Source organism: Leptopilina boulardi, unplaced genomic scaffold, assembly GCF_019393585.1.
Source record: "Leptopilina boulardi isolate dan_hultmark-lab unplaced genomic scaffold, ZJU_Lbou_2.1 LbouV2_273, whole genome shotgun sequence".
NCBI classification, from domain to species: Eukaryota; Metazoa; Arthropoda; class Insecta; order Hymenoptera; family Figitidae; genus Leptopilina; species Leptopilina boulardi.
Window position 1 is genome coordinate 4,735,016 of NW_026137833.1, and position 27,372 is coordinate 4,762,387.

Sequence of the window (27,372 nt, forward strand, 5' to 3'; positions counted from 1 at the left end):
ATTCTGGCGCATGAAATTTTAAAAGATTGGTTGATTATTATTAGAAAAGCAATGAATAATAACAATAATTTGTTTAAACAAATTTTAATTTTACACTTTGATAATTTCTCAACACTAGTAATTGTAGCCAGCAACGAAAGTTTTAAAATTATTGAGAAAAAACTTCGAGTTCATAGGTTTGTGTTTAAAAGAGTAATAAATAACAATAATAATTTGTTTAAACAAATGACATGGTTAATTTTTGACAATTACTTTTTATTTGTTATGTTAGCCAACAAGGTAAGTTGTAAAATTTTGAAAAATCTGCATCATCATAGTTTTATTTTGAAAAATTAAACAATAACAACAATAATTTTTGTAACTATTTTTAAATGTTCATCAAATCATCAGTCATAATGAGTAACTCGATAACAAATAAAACCTATAAAAAAAGCGATAAAATCATTAGAAACACTTTTAAACACGAACTTTACTTTTTTTTGCAATTATGGGGTTTTTTGCGGCCCTGTAAAAAATAGTTAAATTAATTTTTTTTTGTAATAATTATTAGAACTTCATAGTTTGGACATTCTTGAAAAGAAATATTGTTTGCCGATTAAAAAATATTAATTTTTAACAATTTTATTGCAATTTTTGCGAAAAAGCAGCTTTTCCCCATATAAAATACATGGGAAAATTCAAGGGCCTGGCGGCGCCATTGAATATTAACTAATTTCAAAATAAAAAAATACGGGTCTCTTTATTTTCCATTTGGAACAATTCTAGGGGGCGGCAGCAAGAAAATTCTAAAAAAATAATTTCCTGGCCACCCTAATAATTATTAAAACAATAGTTTTAATTCTATTATAAAATTAGGTAAAGATATAAACCAAAAAATGGGACAGAACGAATGTTGTATATAAATTTGATTGTAAAGACTGCCCTGCAACATATATATAGGAGAAACAAAACGATCTTTACAAACTTGCATCAAAGAGTGTAAAAAAGTCAATGATAATTCTGTAGTTTATCGATATCGAATAGGTTTTAATTATGACTTTAATTGGGTAAATTCTAATTTCTTAGTTGCCAGTGAACTGTTCTCTCAATATAATTTCTGTATGTCTAAATTTTATTTCTATAAAAGTGTGGAACGATTTTTATATTCTTTGACAATGTTTAATTTATTTTTGGACCTTTATATAATTTGAAGTGTAATTTATATATATTTAATAAATTTTTAGCCTGATGATATTGGCAAACCTTAGCCAACGAAATGTCGCTTCTTTAACGACACACTTTTGAATTTTATTCAAATTTTACCTTCCCAAGATCATATTAATTAATTTTTTATCTTTTTAAAGAAGAAATAAATGGAAATAAAAAAGAGTTTTTTTTTTTTTAAATTTAATTCGAGATAATATTAAATAACTTACTTTAGGATCATCGGGTGGATCATATTGTACAATCCAATCAACATCAGGAATATCAAGTCCTCTCGCGGCAACGTCTGTGCACAAAAGAATTCCCGAGGAAGCGTTACAAAATTGAAAAAATGTTGTCGTTCGTTTCGTTTGTTTTTGTTTGCCCTGAAAATTAAAGTTATATAAAAAAATTAATTTAAAAAAAAAAGAAAATTACAAATAAAATTTTTTTTCATTCTTATAAAAATAAAAAAAAAAATTACTATTTTTGTAAATATAAAAAAAAATACTCACGTGAATACAAAGGACTTTAAGATCAATATAATTTAGAAGCTCGTGATGATATTTAACAGACATACACGAACTAAAAAAGACCATAACTTTTTTATTTCGATTTTTGCAAAGAAATGTGAATAATAGAAGAAATCGCTTGTCACTTGGTGCCATCACGTATCCTTGCTCTAAACCATCAACTGTTGCTTGTAATTTCTCATCGTCCACACCAACATAAATTGGCTCTTTTTTTAAAGCTAATTTTGTCAATGCTTCCGTTTTTTTTGTTTGTGTTGCACTGAAAAGCATTGTTTGTCTTCTTTCTAAACAAAAAAAAATAACCGGAAAAGTTTTTATTTAATTTTTTTTTTCAAACATTAATATTAAAAGAAAAAAAACTCACTTGGCAAAAGATTGATTATTTGCTTCATTTCTTCTTCAAATCCAATATCAAGAATACGATCAGCTTCATCAATAATAAGACATTGTAAATTTTTATACAAAAAATCTGTAGTATTTTGAAGATGATCCAATAGTCGTCCGGGTGTTGCAACAATAATATTAATTCCTTTTGCAATTTTTTGAGCCTCTGCTTTTCGATCAGTTCCACCCATTAATAATCCATATGTGTGAAAATGATATTTCATTAATTCTTTTAAAACACCAAATGTTTGCATTGCCAATTCACGTGTTGGTGAAATTATAATACATCCAGTTCCTGGAAAAAAATGTAAATTTTCTAATTATAACAAAAATTCTAATATAAAAAAATTGTTACATAAAATATTAATAAAAGCAACAAAAAAATTTTTTCAATTATTCATTTCATTGTATTAATTAATTTAAAAAGAAAAGTTATTTTAATTAATTTAATGAAACAATAAAATAAAAAATTATCAAAAAAAAATCAATGGCGATAAAAAAAAATAAACTAGTTCCTACCGTTTCGAGGCATAAACTTGAGTTTATAAATGAGATCAATTGCGGGTATAAGAAAAGCTAAAGTTTTTCCAGATCCAGTTTTTGCTGCTCCAACAAGATCTCTGCCTTCAAGTAACGAAGGAATTGAACGTGCTTGTATTTCTGTCATTTTTGTAAAACCCATATCACTAATTCCCTTTAATGTATTCTCACAAATTTTATCCTCCAATGATGAAAATTCTGGATTTTTAAATACTTCTAAACCAACTGAACAACCTGGCACTGTGCAACAAAAAAATAAAGTTAAAAAACGAAAAATAATTAACAAAAATTTAAATTGAAATATTTTTTTTTTTTTTTGAAATACTTACAAGTAAAATTTTCAAATTTATCTGTATTATTTTGTTTTTCTAAATTTTCATCATCTTTTTCTTCATCCTCGGTAATTTCTCCATTTTCTTCTTCCGTCTCTTCTTTTTCCTCCTCATTTTCTTCTTCTTCATCACTTATGGATTCCACTTCTACTTTATTCTTTTTAACCTTTTTCTTTTTTTCTGCAAAAGAAAAAAATAATAATTTAACAAATGAATAAACAAAAAAATTATTTGCATTTTTCATTAAATAAATTTAAAAATAAATTTTCATTAAATAAATAAGACAAATAATAATAAATATTTAAAAGGTAGATTTAAAAAATAAATTAATACTGACTTTTAACTGGTTCAACATCTTCTTTCTTTTTCCTTTTCACTCCAAGTCCATTTGTCACTTTGACTTCTTCTGTTTCGCTTTCAGTGTCTTTAGATTTTTCTTTAAAATATAAAACAATTTTTAGCAAAAATAAAATTTTTTTTAACTACAATCAAAGTGTCCACAAATTTTTGCAGAAATAAATTTTTTTTATTTAAAACAAAGGGAGAATTCATTTTGTAATCTCTTTAATAATCGGTTTCAATTTATTTCCAAATGTTAAATATTTTCAAAAAGAAAAGCAAAAAAAAAATCAGTTTCACAAAAAATTATTATTTTATTTATTATTATTATTCTTGTTTTTCCCGTAGACACCCTGATAAAAAAAATTGTACTTCTTATTACGTCGGTGAAATTCGCAACGTTTATAATCAAGAATTGAAAAAAAAATAGTTTTCATTTGGAAAATAATGAATTTTTTGCCTATAAATTTTTCTATTGAAAATTAATGATCGAGAAACGAAACATTTTTTTAATACAAAAAATTATAATAATTTGAAATATGATAAATTTTTTTTCTAAATCGTTGATAAGAAAAGTTGCGAACTTCACCGACATTTTTTTTTTTTTTTATTAATATGCCTGAACGTTTAAATGAAAAAAAAATGTTGTTTTACTACTTTTTAAACTTCAAATTTTATTATAAAATATTGCTTTCTGTATCCAAAAATAAATTTTAAATTTATTAAATGTTTAATATATATTTTTTTTTATTTTTCATTTTAGCAAGTATTTTTTAAAATTATTTATTGACCAAAAGAAAAAAAAAAATTTCCTTGATCTGAAAATTCAGAACTTCAGGCACATATTTTACGAAATTATAAATTATCAAAAATGAAAAAAATTGTTATAGCTTTAGTAATAGTTTTTTTTTTTAATTTTTAGTAGTATATAAAAATTACTTACATTTAAAATTAAATTAATTTTCGATTTAAATTAATAAAAAATTATAAAAATAATACACAAAAGACGAATATAAACAGAATTCCAAAATAATCTTGTAAAATTGCAAAATATATTTTATATAAATTCACTAATTCTCCTTTTTTTCAAAATTTGTCACATACTTAAAATCAGAACTTTTACAATTTGATAATGTTGAAAAAAATATAAAATGTAATTTTTTTTCAAAACTTTTTAATGAATTAAACAAAATTTTCGTATAAGAATTCACGTCATTTAATTTTTCACAACGCGGTAAAAAAAATATTTTTTCTTTTATATTTAACAAAAAAAACGATAAAAATTCCATAAATTAAATTTCAATCCTTTTTAATATAAATTTATATAATTAATAGGAATAATAAACATTTAAAGGACGAAGAGAATTAACCTCAAAAAAAACATACCATTCTGTTGCTCCTCGGCACGTTGTTTTAAAAATTCTAATTTTTTCTTCTCTCGTTTCTTAATTTTACGCATTAACACTTTTTCAGGGACAGACATTTTTTTGTACAATTTATTTCTATATTAATAATAACTATATAAGAAAAACAATTTCTTAACAAAAAAGCACATGTGACACACGATCAAAAATACATTGATCTATACAACAATGAAGAATGGAAACTGTCTGAGGCATATGATATGACAACAAGCTTTGTTCACATGTCATTTTTGCTGGACAAGTTCTCTGATTGGTTAATTTTCAATATTCGCTCATTTGACTTCAGTGGTTTTCGTATCGAAAATATGGGAGAATTCAAATATGTACGCATATATTAATTTAATTTAAAAAATAACATTATTATTTACATGTCTATCTTTAGAACTAAAAAATACATTAAATAAACTGTATTTTGCATATAAAATGTTTTATCTCTTTATAAATGTTTTACAAAAATATACACATCAATAAAGCCGCGTATTCGACAACAATAACATAACCTAACTTTTCAAAACGTTTTTTTTTTGTTTACATAAATAAGCATGACATGTAAACATTTAAGTTTCACGTGTATTATTTATTTTGTTAATATTGAATAATTTATGAAACTTTGTTTGTAGATAAATAAAATATGGATAACGATATATTTATAAGAGAATTAGAATTGGAAACTTGTAAAAAAACTTTATCATTGTGTCAAGAAAAAATTGGCGATGTTAATTGTGTTGTTTGGGATGCTGCTATTGTTTTAGCAAAATTTATTGATTTCACATGTCGTGATAAAAATTGGTTGTTAGGAAAAAATGTTTTGGAACTTGGTGCTGGACTTGGTTGTGTTGGAATGACCGCTGCATGTTTTGGGTATAAAATTTTTCTTTGAGAACATTTAAATTATTATTATTATTATTATTATTAATTTTTTAATTAACATAAATGTACAAATAATTTAAGAAAAGGGCTGAAATAAATAAAGACAGCCACTGAAAATATTTTCGTCTCTGATTTTCAAGTTTTTTTTTTTTTCCATTTAAATATTTTTCAAAAACATTTTTTTATTTTCGAAGTAATAAGGGATTTAATTTTTTGTTAATGAATTTTTTATAAGTATTTAACAATTACTTGGAAACGAATAAAAATTGTGTAGATATTTTTTTTTAAATTAAAACTTTACGTTTAAATTTTATAATGCAATTAAAGCGATTGTGAAATTAAAATTTTTTTATTTATATTAAATTTTTTTTTAATTAAAATTTTTATTATCTAAATTCTTTTTTTAAATTTAATCTTTAGAGTTTTTTTTGTATCAAAAGAGTATAATCTAATTTTTAAGTGACATTGAAAACATATTTTAAATCGTAATTATTCAAAAAAATTTTTTAATAAAAATTACAAATTTTAATTATACGATTGTGATATCAAATATGTTCTCAATGTCACATAAAAATTAGATATTTGATATGCAAAAGTCTAAAGATTAAATTAATAAAAAAAAAAGTAAATAAAAATTTTAATTTAAAAAAAAGTTAATAAAAATAAGAAATTTTAATTTTACAACAATCACTTTAATAGTAACATATTTAAATATTTAATAGTACAAAATATAAACGTGAAGTTTTAATTTTAAAAAATATCTTTCATTAATTTTGACCCTATAATATTGAAAGAATATTTTTATTTTCAGAGCAAAAGTTTTAATGACTGATTTAGAAAACGCAATGCCAGCATTAAATAAAAATGTAAAATTAAATGAAATTCACTGGCTAAAATCAAATGGTTTAGTTAAAACTGAAGTTTTCGAATGGGGAAAAGAATTGCCAAAGGATTTCATTCCTGAAATTGTACTTGTCACCGATTGCGTTTATTATGAGGAAGTAAGTTTTTTTTTTTTATTAATATAAAAATAGAAAATTAATATTAATTATTAAATTAAAATTTGTTAAATTATTTTACCAAAATAGAAAATTTGATAATTTAATTTTTTATTTTTTATTTCCTGTATACATATAATCTTTTTTTTTGTACGTAAAATAATACACAATTAACTGAGTACATAAAAAATAAAAAAAAATTTCCCATTATTTAAAAATTAAAAGAAGGAAAAATTAATTAATTAACGTTTTTCAGTCCACAAAACCATTATTGGAAACATTAAAATCACTATGCAACATTGAGGGTACCTATATATTAATGACCCAAGAACAAAGGGATACACCAATTCAAATAAAAGTTTGGAATAATTTTAAAAAAGCGTTAAAAGAAAATTTTAACGTTAAAGCAATTCCTCTTGAATATCAACATCCAGTTTATTCTAGTTCGGACATTGATTTATTAAAAATTACAAAACTTTAAAATTTCATCAAAGGATCAAATAAACTATATGGGCAAATCCACAGAACCGGCCGATTTTTACTTATCAAGATGAAAATTTTCCAAATAGCAAGCACACCTTTTATTTATGGTTTACTTTCTTTAAAATATATTCAAGAACAATTATCTTCTTGCGTGATTCATTTTATTTTAATGCCGTTTGAGTTAAAAGCCAAAAACGAAAATATTATTTTTCTTCTGGAAATTATAATTAAAAATGGCATTTCTTTGTTTTTTTTATATATTATTTGAAATATGTGCAAAACATTTTGAATAATAAAATATGATAAAATACAAATAATTAATTTTTTAATTATCAAAAATAAATTATTTATATTTTATCATATTTTATTATATATTTTATTTATTAGCATTTAATTTTTTATTTCTGTAAATTAAATTGTTTACTTACTAATTTTGATATTAACTATTTTAACCAACAAACTGACATTATTGACATCGATTTTGATATAACTTTGAAAATAAAACAAATGAAAGGATAATTCATTTTTCACGATTAACTAGTTAAATTTCGATAAATTTTTTTTTATTTTAATTTTTAGACGTTATAAATTGAAAATATAATTTGGCGTTTGCATACAAGAATTATAATAATGTCTTTATATAATCACACATGTTTTCAACTCATCATATTTTATCCTGTAGTTGTGCTACTGAAAAAAGGCTAAGTTGAAAATGGTTCACGCTTAAACATAGAGTGATAATTATTGGAATATTTTCTTTAATTCTGATTGCACTCTATTCTATGATACATACATTTGTTCGTCTGTTCACAAGCAATAAGCTCCAATTTGAAAAATTCAAATCGAATAATCGCCGCAAAAGATATTTACAAAAATGTATAGACATTTCATTATTATAAAATAATGAGTAACGCTACTTTCAACGACTATCATTTCTTTTTATTTAAGAGCACATATTTTTTATTACTTTCAAAACATTCTTCAATAAGTAAACTATAATTCACCACAGTTTGGAATTGTTCGGATCTATGCCGAACAAGTTATACCTATAAGAATTAAAATTTATACCTGGAGTAACACCGTAAATTTCATTTTTTAAGTTACTTAATTCGATTTTATTTTTTATAAAAGACTAGAAGGTTCACATTTATTCAATTTTCTTATTTCAATAGGTTCTCAGAGATATTACAAAATGGTTGAAGTATGAAAATAATTAATATAATACTTCTAAAATAGAAAAATATATGAGTAACATGAAATCGGCCGGTTCTGTGGATTTGCCCATATATTATATAAAAATAATGTTGACAAAGTGATAATTCAAATGTAAAAAAAATCTGTATTAATAAGATTAATAATATTAATATTAAATAATTACCAGAAGTTAATATTTGATTATTAATAATTGACTTATCATTTTAGTATTCGATATTCATTAATGTCGAGATTAGTTTTATTTTAATTTTGAAAAGAATTATTATCAACAATCATAAATTCAGTCAATTTATATTCCAAAAAAAGTCGATTTTTTTATTTGAACAAAATGTAATTGGCCAATGAATATTTTACTTTAAATAACTAATATTCTTAGATATTAAATTCATTTTATTAATTCTATAATGTGAATAATTTTATAATGAATATTATCAGGAAAATTTATTTTAAATATTTTAAAATCGAACTAATTGTAAGGCAAATTTTCAAAATTTTATTTAAGTAGGACAAATTTCAAAAAAAAAAAAATTCTTTAAGTAGCTTTTTTATAATTTTTTTAAATCTGATTTAATCAATTTATTTGAATTTAAAATTTTGTCATAGTTTTTAGTTTTTATGGTCAAAAAAATTTCAGGTAATACTTAATCATGTTTTACAGATTTTTAGATAAATTTTTTTTTTAATAATAATTTTGGAAGAGTTAAAGTTGAAATTTTTTAGAAATAATTGAATTTTAAAAGATTTTGTTAATTTTCAGAAAATATTTAAATTTTACAGAACTAAAAATAATTTATCAAATAATTTTATATAACATTTTTCAAAAGTAATTGAATTTTCAAAGATTTACAATTTAGATTTTTAAAATTAATTGAATTTCAAGTGATTTTTAATTTAACATTTTCGATGATTTCACTAAAACATTTATTAGAAATTGCAGACAAAAATACAATAATTTGAAAACTTTTTAAGTGAAAAATGGTTTCAGATAGTTAAATTTTTTACGAAGCTGAAGTACACAACGTTTATATAAACGATTTTTAAAGAAATAATTTTTTAAAATAAAAAATTCTTTAATTTTTTGCCTAAAAATTATTTTTTTATAATTTGTTGATTAATAAAAACTACAAGAAATATTTTTTAGACAAAAAATTATAGAATTTTTCATTTTAAAAAATTATTTCTTTAACAATCGTTTATATAAACGTTGCGTACTTCAGCTTCGTAAATTTTTGAAGAATATTATAAAAATCATTAAAAATTATTGAATTTCAGGATAGTTATAATTAAAATTATTAAATTTAAAAAAAAATTTTAAGGGAAATTTTAGAAATAATTAAATTTTAGAAGGTTTTAAATTGAAATTTTTGAAAATAATTGAATTTCAAAAGATTGTGTTAAATTTCAGACAATAATTATAATAAGAGAAATTTTTAGTGATTTTTGTCGATAAAGAATTTATTAAAAATCACATAAAAAAAAATTGAATTCCAAAAATTTTTAATTGAAAAATGCTTTTAGATAATTAAATTTTCAAAGAATATTATAAAAAATCATTAAAAATAATAGAAATTTTTTTGCAAATAATTAAATTTCAAGTAATTTTGAATTAAAAAATTTTTGGTAATTTTATTTGCTAACTTTTTTTAAAATTATAAACAATTATTTAATTTCGTAAAAATTTTAATTGAAAAACAGTTTAAGATAATTGAATTTGTGAAGAATTTCATTAAAATTATTAAAAATAATTAATTTAGTGAAGAATTTTAGTTAAAAATTTGTTAAATAATTGAAATAAAGAAGATCTGAAAAAGATCTGCATTGTATAGTATAAAAAAACGTATTTTGTTTAAAAATTTGGTAAAAAAAGTCGGAAAAAGTCGTATAATTCGAGGCCTGTAATAAAAATAAATTAAAAATATGTGAATAAAAATTAATAATTTCAAATTTAATTAATTTATTTATTCGAATTTAAAATTTTTTTATAGTTTTTAGTTTTAATTTTGGAAAATAATTAAGTTTTACAGCTTTCAAAATTAAATTTTTTTTTCTATAATTGAAATTTTGAAGGAATTATTAAAATTATTAAAAATAATTGAATTTTGAAAGAGTTACAGTTGAAATTTTTAGAAATAATTGAATTTCAACATATTCTGTTATAAATTTTAGACAATCATTAAATTTTATAGAATTGAAAATAATTTATTAAATAATTTTAGATAATCTTTTTTTTAAAAAAAAAAATAATTGTTTATTTTCAAAAGTAATAATTGAACTTTCAATGATTTTTAATTGAAATTTTCAGTGATTTCTGTTGATGAAGAATTCATTAGAAATTACAGTCAAAAATTGAATTTTAAAAATTTTTGATTAAAAAATGTTTTCATATACATAATTAAATTTTTGAAGAATATAAAAATTATTATTAAAAATAATTGAATTTCGAAAGAATTATAGTTGAAATAAATAATCAAATTTCAAAAAGTTTTAGATGGAAAATTTTAGAAATAATTAAATATTAGAAGAAATTTTTGAAAATAACACAATATTTCAATTTATTCAGAATTAAAATTTTTGGTAATTTTATTTTCTGTTTTTTTTTCTTTAATTTTAAACAATTATTGAATATCATAAAATTTTGAATTGAAAAATAGTTTATAATAATAATTTTATTATTGTTTTAAAGTTCAAAAGTAATTTTTCATTGTAAAATAATTTTAAAAATATGTGTCAACAAGCAGATTAATGTTTACGTTATATCATTATTTTACCTAATTATTATTTAATTCTTAGACATTAAAATGTTATTTAATTAAAAAAATTATAGTTTACAAAACTTACTTCACGTTGTACCTATTGTTTGTTTGAAAAATTGAAAAACAATGTAATATAAACATAAAACCCGGGTTAGTCGTTAACGTCTTTAATTTTAACATTGTGATTTAAAAGACCCTGGTGGCATTTTTAATAACTAAAAAGACATTTCACTTTACTCAGCGATTGGTAACTCACTTCTCTAAAAAAAAAATATCATCACTGGGTAACATAGTCTAACGTGCTTCTCTCACCACTCTCAAGATGTCGTTACCAATTTTCGATATTGACAGGTGATTTTCAATATGGCGCCCTAGTGTTTATGACAACTGATTCCTGATTGTGTCCCGGGCTCTTTTTTCATCTCAATAAATGTTTTAAACTAATTACAAATAAAATTTACACATTACTAGATTCAATTTCAAGTTTTGATTAGTAATAGTAAATTTGCAGTCTTCTTTTCATTAAACATCACACTAGTGTGATCTTTATTAAGTGCATGTGACATTTTTATCATCGAAAAAGTGAATATTATATATACATATATATATATATAGTGAATTGTGTTGTGTGTGAATCTGTATAATAACTTTTCGTCTCCAAATTCCTGTTCAGTTACGAGAATTTTTATTAACATCACAACTGCTGTTATAATTGTAAGTAAATTATTTCTTTTACTATATATATTATAATAATAATGATAATTATTTGTATAAAAAATTGAATGACACACGTAAGTTTATTTTTTTCGTGCGTGCTTTTTTTTGACAACAAAATATGTGTTATCTCTATCTATCTCTCTCTCTCTCTTGCTTTTTGACATATACGATAAGAATAAATCGAGGCCATTTTATATAGAAATATATAATCACTTTGCCTGTAAAGCCGGGAAAAGAAATTACACGATTACGAGAATCTTGTTACGTAAAACGTTACCTTTACAATTTTTCTCGAATTCCATTCTTTTTCTCCCTTCTATACATACATATGTATATAAAAGCCGGTATTTCTTTTTACCTGCACGAATGCTATATATTCTTTGCTTACACATAATAATATCTAAACAAAGAAGCGGCAGGTAGCGGTGTATTTCAGAAACTCGAACAAGAGTAAGTGTGTGTGTGTGGGGGGGGGGGGGGTGCTTCACTACTGATTGATTTTTGATGGAAAGAAGCTGTGAGTTGATACACATTTTTTCTTTCTTTGATTTTTTATTGACATTTTATTTTTTCACACTAATTTAAAAGTATATCTGTATAAAATCATAAAACAGGAATTCGTTAATTCCTTTTTATATTTTAAATTGTCGGTTTATAATTTTTTAAAATTAATTATTATTATAATGAATTATTTTCTATTTATAACTTTTTTTTTTTAACAATAGTTATATTAAATAAATAATAGTTTCAATTTATAGGTTAGGTTTTTGAAAATTTTTCAATTTTATTTCTTTATCATTCTGTTTGTGATAGATAATAATTAAGTTTTAATAACTATTTGTAACCAAACTGTTATTCATTTTAAATTGACAATTAATTTAATAATAATATTTTTCTAATCCCATAGAAAAATTTCAATTTAACAAAAATTTCCATTTTAACAAATTCACACTTAACATAATTTTTATTTAACCGACTTGCCATTTAAGCTAATGACTATTTAACCGAATAGATCGTTAAATTCAATTAAATAATTAATTAACATAATAAACCTCAGTAAATTAAATTTCTTCTTAATAGTCATTAAATTTCTAAAAAAAAAAATGACAATTCGGTTAAATAATAATTTGGTGAAATTGCAATACGTATAACATTCGGATTGAATAATTTAAAAAAATTTTTAATTAAAAATTTTCGGTAAATTAATTATTTTAAATAATTTTAATAAAGTTCTTTACAAATTCAATTTTTTATTTAAAAATTTTAAAATTCCATTTTTTTCTTCAATTTTTAATAAATTCTTCAGCAACAGAAATCTCTAAAAATTTCAATTAAAAAACTCATTTAGAAATTCAATTACTTTCAAAAATATTCAATTATTTTTTTTTTTTTTTTTGATGTTATCTAAAATTTTATTTGATAAATTATTTTCAATTCTGTAAAATTTAATTATTATTGTCTGATAGTTAACAAAATCTTTTGAAATTAAATTATTTCTAAAAATTTCAACTGTAACTCTACGAAAATTCAATTATTTTTAATAATTTCAATATTTCCTTAAAATTTTAATTATTTAAAAAAAAAAACTTAATTTGAAAAACTGTAAAACTTAATTATTTTACAAATTTTTTTTGTGAAAATTAAAACTAAAAACTATATCAAAATTTTAAATTCGAATAAATAAATAAAATAATTTAAAATTAAAATTTCTTTAAAAATTCAATTATTTAAAAAATTTTCAAGTAAAAACTCTAAATTTGAATTGTTTTTAGAATTTTTTTTTTTTTTAGAAATTTGTCCTACTGAATTAAAATTAAGAAACTTATGAAATGGATTTAATATCTAATAACATTAGTTATTTAAAGTAAAATATTTATTAACTAATTAAATTTAAAAAAATCGACTTTTTCGACTTTTTTGGAATATAAATCGACTAAAACGACTTTTTTTGTGCCTTAATGTCGATCCGAGGCTTGTAATTTAATTTTTATTTGTTCGAATTAGTATTTTGCAGAATTTTCATCAAAACGATTTTCTATATTACGCAATTTTTATATAACCGAAAATTCACTTTACAGAATTTTTATTTATTCGAATTTTTATTTGTCAGAATTTTTAATTGCTCGAATTTTCATTTAACATAATAGGCATTTAAAGAATTTTTATTGGATAGAATTTCATTGCATATTTTCATTTTATTCTTTCAGATGAATTTCCATTTGTTCGAATTATTATTTGATTTTATTTCCATATAACCGATTTTTCATACTGCAGAATTTTTACCTTACCGAAAAAATATTTAACAGAATTTCTAATTTCGTATAATTTTCATTTGTCCGAAATTGCAAATGGCTGAACAAACAATCGATTTCGGCGCGATTTTTAAAATCAACCAATCACAATTTTATAGATAATTTTTGATTGGTTGATTTTAAAAATTGCACCGAAATCGATTGTTTGTTCGGCCATTTGCCATTTCGGACAAATTAAAAATTCTATCAATTAGAAATTTTGTTAAATGATTTTTTGGTTAAGTAAAAATTCTGTAGTATGAAAAATCGGTTATATGTAAATAAAATCAAATATATTCGAACAAATGAAAATTCATCTGAAAGAATAAAATGAAAATTCTATTCAATAAAAATTCTTTAAAATGCCTATTATGTTAAATTGAAAATTCGAGCAAATAAAAATTCTGACAAATAAAAATTCGAACAAATAAAAATTCTGTGAAGTGAATTTTCGGTTATATAAAAATTTTCTAATATAGAAAATTGTTTTGATGAAAATTCTGCAAAATATTAATTCGAAAAAATAAAAATTCGGCTCAAAAATAATTATGATAAATGAAATTCCATAAAATGAAAATTTTAACTAATGATTTTTAGAATATAATCATGCGTCCCTATTTGATTTATTATTTAAAATTTATTTTAAGATTTATTTATTATAATAGAAAATAGTAATAAAACGAAACATGTTTGGACCGTTATATTATATATATATAATATGTATTATATCGAAGGTCATATGAGGAACTGTTGAAATGCTTTGTTCTTGAGATATTAAATCATTTCACTTGCACTACTACTGCATATCAAGAATGTTTTTGATCCAAACAATAAGATAAAACAAGGTATACTCTCACAATTTTCATGTACATAAACATATATTACTCTCTTTGGGGGGCTTTTGACGATATAATAGTTTGACATTTGCGAGAATAACGCTCATGGGTATAATATGAATAAATTAATATCTGTTCATTGTACTGCTATTTTGCACCTCGTTAAGGTGTCTTCTACAGATATATATCTTCTCATTATATTATTATTATTATTATCATCGAAACCATTACCTTTTCCTCAACTCTGATTCCCAGTGTGTTTATATACACAAGGTTATAGTGTGCACTCGACATTTGGCACGCCTTTATCTGATTCGACTATTTGATAATAAAATAGGATGCAAATTTAAAAGGAATAGAGGAAAAATATATTTTTTTTTTCTTAATCTTCAACTCAATAAATAGAATTCCCGAGGTGATTTATTATGATAAGTATCCATCTCGATTATAGCCATTTATAGTAGGTGTTTTTGTCTGTTGTATATTTGCAAAATATTCCTTTTTAGATTTATGTATTATTTTAAGTTGCGATTGTTCAAGTTATATATAAATATTTTTTTTTATTTATTTTTAAATATTTCTAAAAATTTTACTGTCTATCTTTTAAAAATTATAATAAAATTATATAAATTTTTTATTGTACTCTCTAAATCTGAATTAGTAAAAAAGTTTACTAATTTGAATTAGTGACTCACTTTTTGCTTTAGAATTAGTTAAATTTTACTAATTAAATATTAGTATTATTTTACTATTAATTAATTTTTACTAAGTAAAATTTAATTAATTCTAAAGCAAAAAGGGAGTAACTAATTTAAATTAGTAAACATTTTTACTGGAATTTGAAAATTTTTTTAACTGAATTAAGAAAAATTAAATTTTTCTATAGGGTCAACCGGGGTAAATCCGAACGCTTTTAGTAAGTTTCAACAATAACATAAGTTTTTTCTTTAAAAAAAAAATACTTCCGGTATTCTGGTGCATGAAGTTGTTACTTTACTTCCATAGAACAATTTTATGGGGTAGCAAAAATTTTTGATAAATTACAATCGCAGGAAACTTAGCGTTCGTATTTACCTCGATACTTTGCAACTTTCCTAAAATATGGCGGTAAATACGAACGCCACTGTATTTCAGAAAAATCTTAGGGAAAATAAATTTAAAGTATTGCAATTGTTAAACTTATATAAAAACTCAAAAAATACGATAATAAACCTATTATGTAATAATGCATCATATATAAATACAAAAATCAAACAGGTTAAAAATTAAAATGCATTACACAATTAAAACCTTCAATAACTTTATCAAATCATAACGGATTTTTGCAAAACTTGGTACAGAAAGTATTTTGGAGTGATTGAATGTAAATACAAAAATAAAAGTCAAATTTTTTAAATTCAAAATGGCGGATTCAAAATGGCGGACTTTCTTAAAACTTATTTTTAAAAATGATCAAATTTGCTAACTCCAAATTCGTAATCAGCGACCCTGAAACCCGAGTAACAATTTTCGAGCGAATCCAATGAATTTTTTAATTCTCGTCCGCCATTTTGAATTTTGAAAAACTGACTTCAAATTGGTAATTAGCGACTCCAAAAACCGTAGAATACCAAATTTCATTAAGATCCTGAAAAACTTTTTTCAACAAACCATTTGGCAAAAAAATTGAAACACTCCTTCGAGAGAACAGAGATTAAGTTTCTGCTTATTAATTACTAACGAGGATACGTATAGAAAGAAAAACTTTTTTCTATGTACTTTTATAATGTTAAAATAATAGTGTAATGAAATAAAAACAATTTTGTGTGGCTCTGATGTAAAAAAAAAATGATTGAAAATACCGTTCGGATTTACCCCGGTTTTCCAATTTTCCTGGGTAAATACGAACGGTCTGAAATTATTAATAAAATTTTACAGAAGGCAAAAATCAAAAATAGTTTCTGTTCTAGTATTCATAACAAACTATTATAAATAATAAAATAAATTTTTAGCTTCTTTTTCTTCAAATACGAGACAAAATACTGAAAGAGTGTCATCTTTGATTTTCAATCTTTTTTGCAATACTCGTTATCTTTGTTTATGCTGTTGCTAATTAACAAACGAAAAATGGGATAATACTTAGAATCTCTTGAAGAGGATCTGAGGTAAAAATTCTCATATCGAACTTATTTTTAAAAATTTTAATTAAGCTGAAATAATTAGCGTTCGGATTTACCCCGGTTGACCCTAAATTATTTTTTTACCAAGAAATTAGTGACATTTTTTTTGGAAACTACTCTCTAAATCTGAATTAGTAAAAATGTTCACTAATTTAAATTAGTGACTCACTTTTTGCTTTAAAAATTAGTTAAATTTTACTAATTGTTCGTTAAAGTTACTAATAATTAGTAAAATTTTACTAATTGAGAAGCAAAAAGTGAGTCACTAATTCAAATTATTAAATATTTTTACTAATTCAGATTTAGAGAGTAATTTTCTGATAGTTAAATTTTACTAATTGACCATAACCTTAAATTAAAAAGTAGATTTTTAATCTGTAAATTATTTAAAAATTACTAGAACAATGAAAAATAAAAAAGTACATTAGAAAAAAATTAATATTTTATTATATTATTAATTTATTTTTCCATACAGAAATTATTTCTATTTTTTTGTGATATAAAATTAAGATGATTTTTTTTTTTTTGCAAACATTTCTAATAACAGTTTCTCTTCAAAAGCATCAATATAACGAAGAAAAGAGGGATTCAATCTTAATTACTTTTATCGATCGCTTGACAGAAATTGAAATAACGTTCGCAATTTTCTCTTCTTCCGTTTGCGAAACGAAATAGAAAACAAGCATGTGGATTAAATTCACTTGATTGTGTTTATCATAGTGTTTAAAGAAAATTTTTCATTTCAAACAAATATAAATATATATTTAGCTCTATACTTTGAGGAAAATATTAATTTTTTTATTTACATTATATTTGATTTGAATAAAATTTTTTTCTTCATACCAGAATTATTATTTGTACAAATTGTCATTTGATAGAAATTTTAAAAACTCCGAATTTTCAATTGACCGAACAAATATCCGACAAAAAATGTTTTGGCTGGAATTTTAAAATTAACCAATCACAATTTTTTTGATTTCTGATTGTGGTTAATTTTAAAATTCCCGCCAAAACTTTTCTGTCCGATATTTGTTCGGACATTTGTAATTTCGGTCAAATGAATATTTGCAGTGATTTAATAATTCTCTCAACTGGAAAATTTGTACAAATGAAACTGTCGTGAAATAAAATTTCGATAAAATGAAAATTCTACTATTTAAAAAATTCGACTAAGTAGAAAGTCTATTAAACGAAAAACCTATTAAATAATAATTCGTTTAAATAAAAACTTAAACCTAAAAAAAAAATCCTCAAAAAGTTCAAATTCCTTTTTTGATAAAAAAAAAAATCGTGAAAATAATATTTTATTTGCGAATAATAATTAACAAATTATCATTTAATGATGCGTCTTGGAATGAAATAATACTTGGATGTTTTTTTTAATTTTGTTAATTAACGATGAATTTAAATGCCTATATAGCCTTTGTAAGAAAAAAAAAAGACTTATAAGAATTACGAAACACAATACATATACACTTGCTGACGCTTTTATTAAATGTCTGACCTACCGAATGGCACAATGACTCACTTCGTGTCTCTCGATCCGGCTTTCTTCAATCGAACTCAATCTCAAATTCCGTTCATAATTCCAAACATTCAGCATAATATTATTTTAAAAATTAAAATTTCTATCCCTCTCTATAATGTAATCAAAATTATATAATAATTTCTTCCCGCAAAGAAGTCGGTAAAATTCCACTGTTTCAAATTTCGATGACTTGTGTTCATTTTCTTTTTTTTTTTTTTTGCATACTTCTACTTTTTTGTATTCTCAGTCCAGTTTTTTTTTTTTGCATTCTAAATATTTTTCTTATTTACCTGTAATTAACTTATTTTCTTGTGGCTCATCGTTTCAAACCTTGTTTAAATGGAAAAATATACGAACGCACAAAGTTAGAAAAGAAAAAGTTTATGTATGAAAAAGGTAAATGAAAAAAAAAAAATTGTTTGAAGCCTACATGCAGAAGGCGGTGAAGCACCTACATATTGAAGAGGAGAGGAGCGATTATATGTATACATACGTGGTCGCCAGTAGTTCGCAACTTCTTCCGGTCACGCGATTACCTTTACCTTTAATTAATCGAAGTGGCGTTCCGACAGTAACGCCGAAGAGAGGAAGTTATCGCAAATTCAAAACTCGTTTTCTCTTCAACTTTATACCAATACAAATTAAACTGCCAGAAACTAAAACTGAACAGTTTAACAGCAATGAAGCATACAATTTATATATATATATATATCGTATATTTGAAACCTATATCATTTAGAGAGTGTTTTGTTTTCTTCTTTAAGTATAGTGTATACATCAAGGCTTCAATTTCATTTTTGCAATATATAAATATGAAGTTTCAAACAATGCACGGAAATACATTATGAATTTTATATATCATATCCAAAAGCAATAGCTTATAATATTAATGGATTATTCTATTTTTGTTTTTCCGATAGGTAACTATTTTCAGAGTTACGGATAAGACATCAGAGATGCAATTTGAAATTTTTGTTGTTCATTTTTACTGATTATACAATATATGTACTTATATATTAAATTATCTTTATACGCATTTAGGTTTTAAAAAATATCTTCTGCCATTTTGAATTTTTGAAAACTGAAATCGGATTCGTAATCGCAGCGTCCTCGAAAACCCCTGAGTAACGAGTTTTAAGAGAATTTGATAAATTTTAATAAAACTTCGTCCGCCATTTTGAATTTTGAAAAACTAACAGTGGATTCGTAATTAGCGACTCCAAAAACCCCCGACTAACGAATTTCAAGTGAATCTGGTCAATTTTTAGAAAAGTCGTCTGCCATATTGGATCCACCATTTTGAATTTTTAAAAAGCAACGTCAGATTCGTAATCAGCGACCCCGAAAACCCCCAAGTAACAAGTTTCAAGCGAATTTGATGAATTTTAATAAAATTCGACCGACATATTGGATCCGCCATTTTGAATTTTTTAAATCCGAATTCAGATTCGTAACCAGCGACCCCGAGAACCCCTGAGTAATGAGTTTCAAGCGAATTTGATTAATTTTTTAAAAATCTTCCTCCATTTAAAATTTTAAAAAACTGATACCGGATTCGAAACATAAGCGACCCTGAAAATTTTTTAGGCAAGCGAATTTGATGAATTTTAATAAAATTCTTCCGCCATATTGGATCCGCCATTTTGAATTTTGAATTACTGTTTTATTTGACAATAAAACCTATTTGTAGTTTGAGGTTATGTTAAGAGATTTAATCACTGTAATTCAGTAATATTTCTTAAATTTGCATTCAATGTTCCTAATTGAATTACGTAATAAAAGTGAATTTTAGGTTAGGACATGCGCTCTTTAAAAAGGGACCAAAGAAGCAAAAAAAAAATTATAGATTATGTTTACCATAGTTTGAAGTGAAAATACATACAAGAAGAAGATTAATTCTCAATACAAACCATATTAATATTTAAGTATTTCTTACACCCTAATAATTCAACAAAAAAAACTGATTGTGCTTTCACATATAATTAAAAGGAAACTTAAAATCAATGTAAAATTAAAAACATAACCTATAACTTTTTGTTTCTTAGATCCCTTTCTTCATTACGTATATATAAAACTTCCGTAAAATTTATATAATTTATTAATATATAAATATCAGGTGGAAAAATATAACGTACTTTATAATTTTACTTCTTTAAATGAAAATTGTAATTAGTGATAGAAATTATTATTTTTTTTATATATATATATATATGCGCTAATGGAACTTTCGGTCAATGACTAAACAACCTGTTATCAGACGTAGCCTCATTTTCTCTACTGTAAACGGAAGCACAAAGCGTGTTGGCATTGTTAGTCTCAACTCTGTTTGTCCTTTCTGATAGTTTCTTATCTTATCCCTATATAGCAGAGTGTACACCCGTTGTTAAATACCACAAGGCTTTCATCTTCCATTATCATTTTTTCTTTTTTTAATTTTACTAATTTATTGCAACGACAGCTATTTAACAAAAGCGATAAATTCTCCATTTTTCTAAGAAGATGATTGAAATGCTTGCTATATTATAATAATATATTCTCAAATAGTACTATATATATATAAACACTCTTTTGCGAATGACGTTCTTTTTATTCAAAAATTTTCCATAAATTAGTTTTGCATCCAAGGAGCTTTTGAATTCAAAGAGAAAAATTAAAGGAATTTTTATATTATGTGCATATATGAAAATGATTATGTATATTTAAGGAAACAAACTTTTTCACCTCTGAGTTTTTCCAAATTGAATTATTTTAGTGGTTTCTTTTAATTTTAAGAGAATGTGATTTAAGTTGATCTAACAAAAAAAAATTTGGTAGAACTAACCGAACATTTTTGTCATGCCAAAAAAAAAACACTGAACCAAATCTTTTGCGGTTGATCCAAACAAATAGTTTGGTTGCTTAAATACCAACAAAATTTTTTTGTTGGCCCAACCAAATTTTTGTTCTGACTAAACATTTTTCTCAGTGTAGATCCACAATTCGATATAATAGAAAATTTGCATTTATAAAAGTTTAGTTAAATAGAAATTGTACTAAATCAGAATTTAGTTAAATACACTAAAAAAATATGCTATTGAATCAATAGCATTTCTGTTAAGGGCATAAAAATTATTGATTCAAAAGCATTTGCTATATAGAATCTATATAATTTACAAATTCTATGCAGCATATGCTTTTGAATCAATAATTTTTATGCCCCTTGGCAGAAATGCTGTTGATTCAATAGCATATTTTTCTAAGTGTATTTAACTAAATTTTGATTTAGTAAAATTTCTATTTAACTAAACTTTTATAACGAAGCTGAAGTATACGCAACGTTTATATATAAACGATTTTTAAAGAAATAATTTTTCAAAATGAAAAATTCTATAATTTTTCGCCTAAAAAATATTTCTTGTAGTTTTCATTAATCAACAAATTATAAAAAAATATTTTTTAGGCAAAAAATTAGAGAATTTTTCATTTTAAAAAATTATTTCTTTAAAAATCGTTTATATAAACGTTGCGTACTTCAGCTTCGTCTTTTATAAAAGCAGATTTTCTATTACGGACCTGCACTAAGAAAAATGTTTAGTCAGAGCAAAAATTTGATTGAACCAACAAAAAAATTTTGTTGGTATTTAAGCAACCAAACTATGTATTTGTTTGGATTAACCAAAAAATTTGGTTGAGTGTTTTTGTAAAATTTCAAACACAAAGTCTCTCCTTAATACATCTGTATGTGTATAAAAGTTGGTTATATAGACTTCAATAAAGTAGAATCTTGCACTCTATAATTAATCGGGCGTCTTGACTATTTGAGTTGATCGTCGAGATTCACATATATATTTGCCACTATACAGTCTGACATTGCATTGATTGAATCGATTGTATATATATGAAGACGATTAGTAATTGTCAGGATAATAATGTACCGCGCATATGCTTTGACAATAAGTGTATCTCTCTCACACGAGTAGTATTATGCGCGGTATATAATATTGTATATATATTCCTAACCGGAAAGACATGCCGCATCGTCAGTAGGTGCAACGCTTCTATGCCTACAGACGGATTTAATTACCGTGGTAAAATTACTGATATCATCTTTCTAACGTAAGCATCAAAGTTTCAAGTTCAACTCGCCACAGTTAATGCTTTTCACATGAAATTTGACACATCCAATCCCCCTCGATTTGGAACGTTGAAGAAAAAAAAAAAATTGTCAAATATTTATCCATTTTATATAATTACTTTTTACTTAACATTATATACACACTGAAATTATTATTAAATTAAATACAAGGAAATTAATTAATTTTACCATCATATTTCCGGCTATGTATTATGATATTATTTACAATTTATCATTTCTGTTTAATAATGTGACGCATGAATAAGTTCTTCTAAATTAGAATTTTCATTTAACAGAATTTTATTGGATATAATTTTTATTGAGACGAATTTTATTCGTACTGATTTTCATTTGTCAGCATTTTTATTTTTGCTCAAAATTTCATTTAACATAATTATTATAAATTTTTATTAGGTAAAATTTCTTTTTTTAATTTTTAAAATTCTGTTACATACGCGCCAGTTAAAATCAAAATAAAACAGCCATTTTTTCTTTAGCCAAGTTAAAAAGAAAATAAAAAAACTTCTCTTAACTTCTATGAAGTTTTTATAGTGATGATGTTAGAATGTGGATGATTTCTAAAATTACCAGAGTATCTAAAATTATTTATTTGCTACAGGAACCACTTCTCCTAAACTGAACAGATGAAAATCCACTAGTTAGAGAAATTATAAAAATTGTTTTTCCCAAAAAAAAATAAATAATGCTTTCAAATCCGACAAGGCCGAAAAAATATATTTATGTACATAATAAAAAACCTTGAAGTTAACTCTACATATAAATCAAGTGCCAGGCGCGTCAATTTTATACTAAAAAAAAAATTATTTAACAAACGACAGTGATAAAGTATGGAATGAAATTGAACTCAATTGAGTTCATTTGACAGTCTGAAGTTAACATCGCAAGATCAAATAGGTCTTCAGTATAGTTCAAGTTGCGCTATATATGTATAACATTCTGATTCCTATTTCAATAAATTTAATTTTAGAATATATTCAGTTTTCTGAAAAAAAAATTGTTTCAACAGTCTGTTATTATTTTATTATATTTTTTTTTTCTTCGTGCATGTGTGTGGGTTTAGTGTCCGGTCAAATAGTATATAATTCCCTTTTCCTCAGAGCGAGAGAGATGTATATAATAGGAGACTGCATTAAATTGGTATATAGTTCTCTTCCCCTTTAAAAGATAAGTACAATGTGTATGCCCACTGCCCACATCTAGGCGATGTAGTTAACAACCATCTTCATCATTATCATAGCTATATCATCCGACAAGCACCTTTCTATGCGTGTGATATGCCGCATTCACCTTCACCCCTATTCACTTTGCCATCTTACACCTTCCGTGTATGCTTCTCTACACCTTGTGAATGAAGAGAGAAAGAGAGAGAGAGAAGAAAAAAAGCTCGAGAAACAAGAATCCAACGAGTCTGTCTCGTGCAGCTATTCAGACATTCAGGCCACTTATTACATACAATTCAGTTCTATATATATATATATAGACATACACATGCATTTGAGTTTCCTTCTGCTTCCCTAGATATACCATTTCCTTCAATTTTTTTCTCTTTCCTTATATTTACAATGCATTCATACTTTTTTTCCTGTCAATTCTCACACTTTTGTGCATTTCAATTACGCTTTGAGAAATACAAACTGCCTTTTACAATATATGTTCAAAACATTGTTTTTTATAAATTTTTTGTTACGTCTCAAAAATAGAGAAATAACTAAGAAAATAAAATTTATATTTATTTGGTCCGTTTCGGTGGTTTAATGATACTTTCTGTTTCATTTGTAGAGGTAAAAGGCTTTGAGCTAAGGGTACAGATAAGAAAGGAGAAATATAATTGAAATATAGTTATACATTGAAAAAAATGCCTAGGCGATTTAGCTAGGCTCCTAGTCACGAGAGAAACCCACTAAAAATCAGAGTTACATTAACTAGAATGTTATTATGAGAAGGAATTTATTGGGATAACTAGGAATCTTAGAGGCTGGCTATACCAAGAGCCAATCAGGAGGGTTAAATTTAATCCTCTGGTGTACTAAACAAGTGGACTAAATTTTACGTCTGCGCAGAATATTTGTGTACATCTGCGACCATGGTTGCGATAGTGACAGGTTAGAAAAGTTCGCTGGCTTTGGCGACCACGTGATTGGCTTAATGTTTCAACTATAATCCCCAAAAACCACCTTTCTGACATCATGACCTCAAAGTAATTTCTAATCCATTTTTGAGTTGCAAAAATTAATTTTGGAATAATTTGAGTGCGTACCTGCAGCGATGAAATAAAAGATCATATACCTTTTTTCTCGGCTTAAACTAAAGTTTGAACTTTAGACTACAATCCCTGAAAATTAATTTCCAGCACCTTAACATCAAAGTCAATGGTAATAAATGGTTACCAAAAAATTTATTGAGATTATTGTTGCATCAATACAATTTTTAGGGATTGTAGTCTAAAGTTTAAACTTTAGTTTGAGCCCAAATAAAAGGTACTATGGCCTTTTTGTTTTATTGCTAGAGGTACGCGCTTAAACTTTTCTAAAATTAAGTTTTGCGACTCAAAAATGTAATACAAATGACTTTGAGGTCATGGTGAAAAGTGCTTTTTGGGAATTGTAGTAAAAACTTTAAGCCCAAATGGAAGGTTCTACGACCTTTTGTTTCAGTGCTAGAGGTACTCAAAGTTTGCCAAAAATGCGACACTTTAAACCTATTTTTCTCAAAAACTAGAGCTGATAGAACTTTTCGTTTACGGATTCGTGTTCAGTATGAAAAAACCTATCAGAAACGGATTTGACATTTGCTGTAACAAAATCAGTGTTGACCTGCGTGTTCAAAGTCCAATTGACCGTGACGAAACCCAAATTAGAAGAAAATAGTTCTTCAAGAAATAGAGTAAAGATATTCCTCAAGGATTGTAGAAAAGTAGAGTTAAATCCAAGAGAACTTGAATGGTTTTCTTCCAAACTGTTGATGGAGAACTTCTTCTTTCCGTGATAATAGAAATTCTTCTAAGTCCAAACGAATATAAATTTGGGCAGATTAACAGTACTTGGAATTTTTAATAATTTGTATATGGTGATGATGCGCTGGTACTAAAATCTGAACTGACTTCTCTTGGCATATGTGGTTCTTTTATAAAGGATTTTCACAAAAGGAGAAAAAAATTCTCATCTTTTCGACCTTTTGAAAAAAGAGTGACCACCTGAACGTCGTAAATTAGAGTGACTTTCCTCTCGAAGTGGTAAGAAATCGTGAAGATAAGGGAAGATCAAAGGTAAACCCTCTCAATAAAACAATATAGTCTATTTATAAAAAACCGATCTTATAGTTTTTATTTTCTGAATTCAAAGAAAATCTTAGGGCTGGTATGAATATATTGCCTCATTACAATTGCGTGAGAGAAAACAAAGCATGAATTATGAGGTCATAAATGTTTTCCACCTCATTTGGTATTTTTAGGAAATACAGAATTTGTTAGAAAAGTCAATGTATTGTAAGAGAACTGATAAAATTTTCTATCAGATTAGTAAACCACTTTAAAAAAACCCTTTACAAGCTGATGTTATATAATAATAATTTTATATGTACCTCCAATACAAAATGTCTTCATTACCATTTTAGGTAAAATTTCTAGCAAACTTTAAAACTCGTTCAATACATTCTTTTTTTACTGCGTAAATGTTGTTCTCGGTGTTTCAGGAACCTGTATAAAATCAGAATTAGTTTTATTATTTTTACGTATAAATGGTAAATACATATATACATTTATTTTTCATATACCTATTATTGAAGTTTTTTCTTCGTGCATATAAGTACTCCACAAAATAAACGAAAATTGAAATTGAAAATCCACCAAACAACAACCAAAGAAGAAGGAAGCGTGTTTTTAAAGAATTTGATTTATTACTATCTTGAGTAATTTCTTTATTTGCTTCTCGACTAAAGTCGTTTTGAAATTTTAAATAAATTCCAGATTGATGTAGTTTGTTCATAAGTCTATTAAATTTTTCCACATAGGGCAAACCAGGTTGTATTAAATAACCTTCTATTGTTGTGTATAGAGTTTCTGGTATCAATTTCATTATTGGCCGACCATTAGAATCCTTGTATTTATTTATCCAACGTTGAAGAATTGATTGTCTTCCAATGCATGCCACTTGCATATTTTGTACTGCCAATTTCTCCAAACATACTTCTTCAACAACACTGGTTTGAAATTTTTTATTCTTTTTCAACATTTCAACAACAGATGCATCTCCAGATTTTACTATTAAAGCAAAAGTATTGCCTGGTACAACGACTTCTAAATCGGATTCTGATAATTCTTTTAGCGACTTAATTGCATATTCTATTTCATCATGATAATGGATATCTGTTAAAGCTGCATAAATACATGTTGTGTAGAAGATACTGACAAGAATTATAGTCCCATAAACAATTCGTTCTTTTAATTCATTTGGGCCTTCTGGCATTGTAAGACCCAAAACAGCTCTTAATGTATTTGTATATATCCAAATTTTATCAACAAAGTGAAAAAGTTTTGCAGTCACATACAGCACAAACATAATAATAACTGTTGCAAGTGTTGTGACAATAAATTGATGACCCAATGAAACGTGATTATCACTTCCTCTTGTAATTGGTACTACAGTACTGTAGTAT

At 24.5% G+C, this 27,372-nt stretch overlaps 3 protein-coding genes across 3 annotated transcripts in view; 2 read left to right on the forward strand and 1 right to left on the reverse strand.

Moving 5' to 3' along the window:
* LOC127281612 (probable ATP-dependent RNA helicase pitchoune) overlaps positions 1–4,900 on the reverse strand; it is a 28,503-nt gene extending 23,603 nt beyond the window's left edge. Inside the window, exons 1-7 of the mRNA XM_051305398.1 lie at positions 4,697–4,900; positions 3,309–3,407; positions 2,969–3,151; positions 2,619–2,879; positions 2,080–2,394; positions 1,698–1,999; positions 1,416–1,568 (exon numbers count right to left, since the gene is read on the reverse strand). Coding sequence (XP_051161355.1) covers positions 1,416–1,568; positions 1,698–1,999; positions 2,080–2,394; positions 2,619–2,879; positions 2,969–3,151; positions 3,309–3,407; positions 4,697–4,793 — 1,410 coding nt within the window. The 5' untranslated portion in view covers positions 4,794–4,900. The remainder of the gene's footprint in view (positions 1–1,415; positions 1,569–1,697; positions 2,000–2,079; positions 2,395–2,618; positions 2,880–2,968; positions 3,152–3,308; positions 3,408–4,696) is intronic.
* A 351-nt stretch (positions 4,901–5,251) lies between these two features.
* Positions 5,252–8,473, forward strand: LOC127281615 (protein N-lysine methyltransferase METTL21D-like). Its single transcript, XM_051305413.1, has 3 exons — positions 5,252–5,595; positions 6,416–6,605; positions 6,859–8,473. Exons 1-3 carry the CDS (start codon positions 5,366–5,368, stop codon positions 7,081–7,083), a joined length of 645 nt encoding a protein of 214 aa, XP_051161370.1. The 5' UTR covers positions 5,252–5,365; the 3' UTR covers positions 7,084–8,473.
* A 2,934-nt stretch (positions 8,474–11,407) lies between these two features.
* Positions 11,408–27,372, forward strand: part of LOC127281608 (focal adhesion kinase 1) — a 139,817-nt gene continuing 123,852 nt past the window's right edge. Inside the window, exon 1 of the mRNA XM_051305393.1 lies at positions 11,408–11,767. The gene's annotated coding sequence lies outside the window, so the exon portion shown is untranslated. The remainder of the gene's footprint in view (positions 11,768–27,372) is intronic.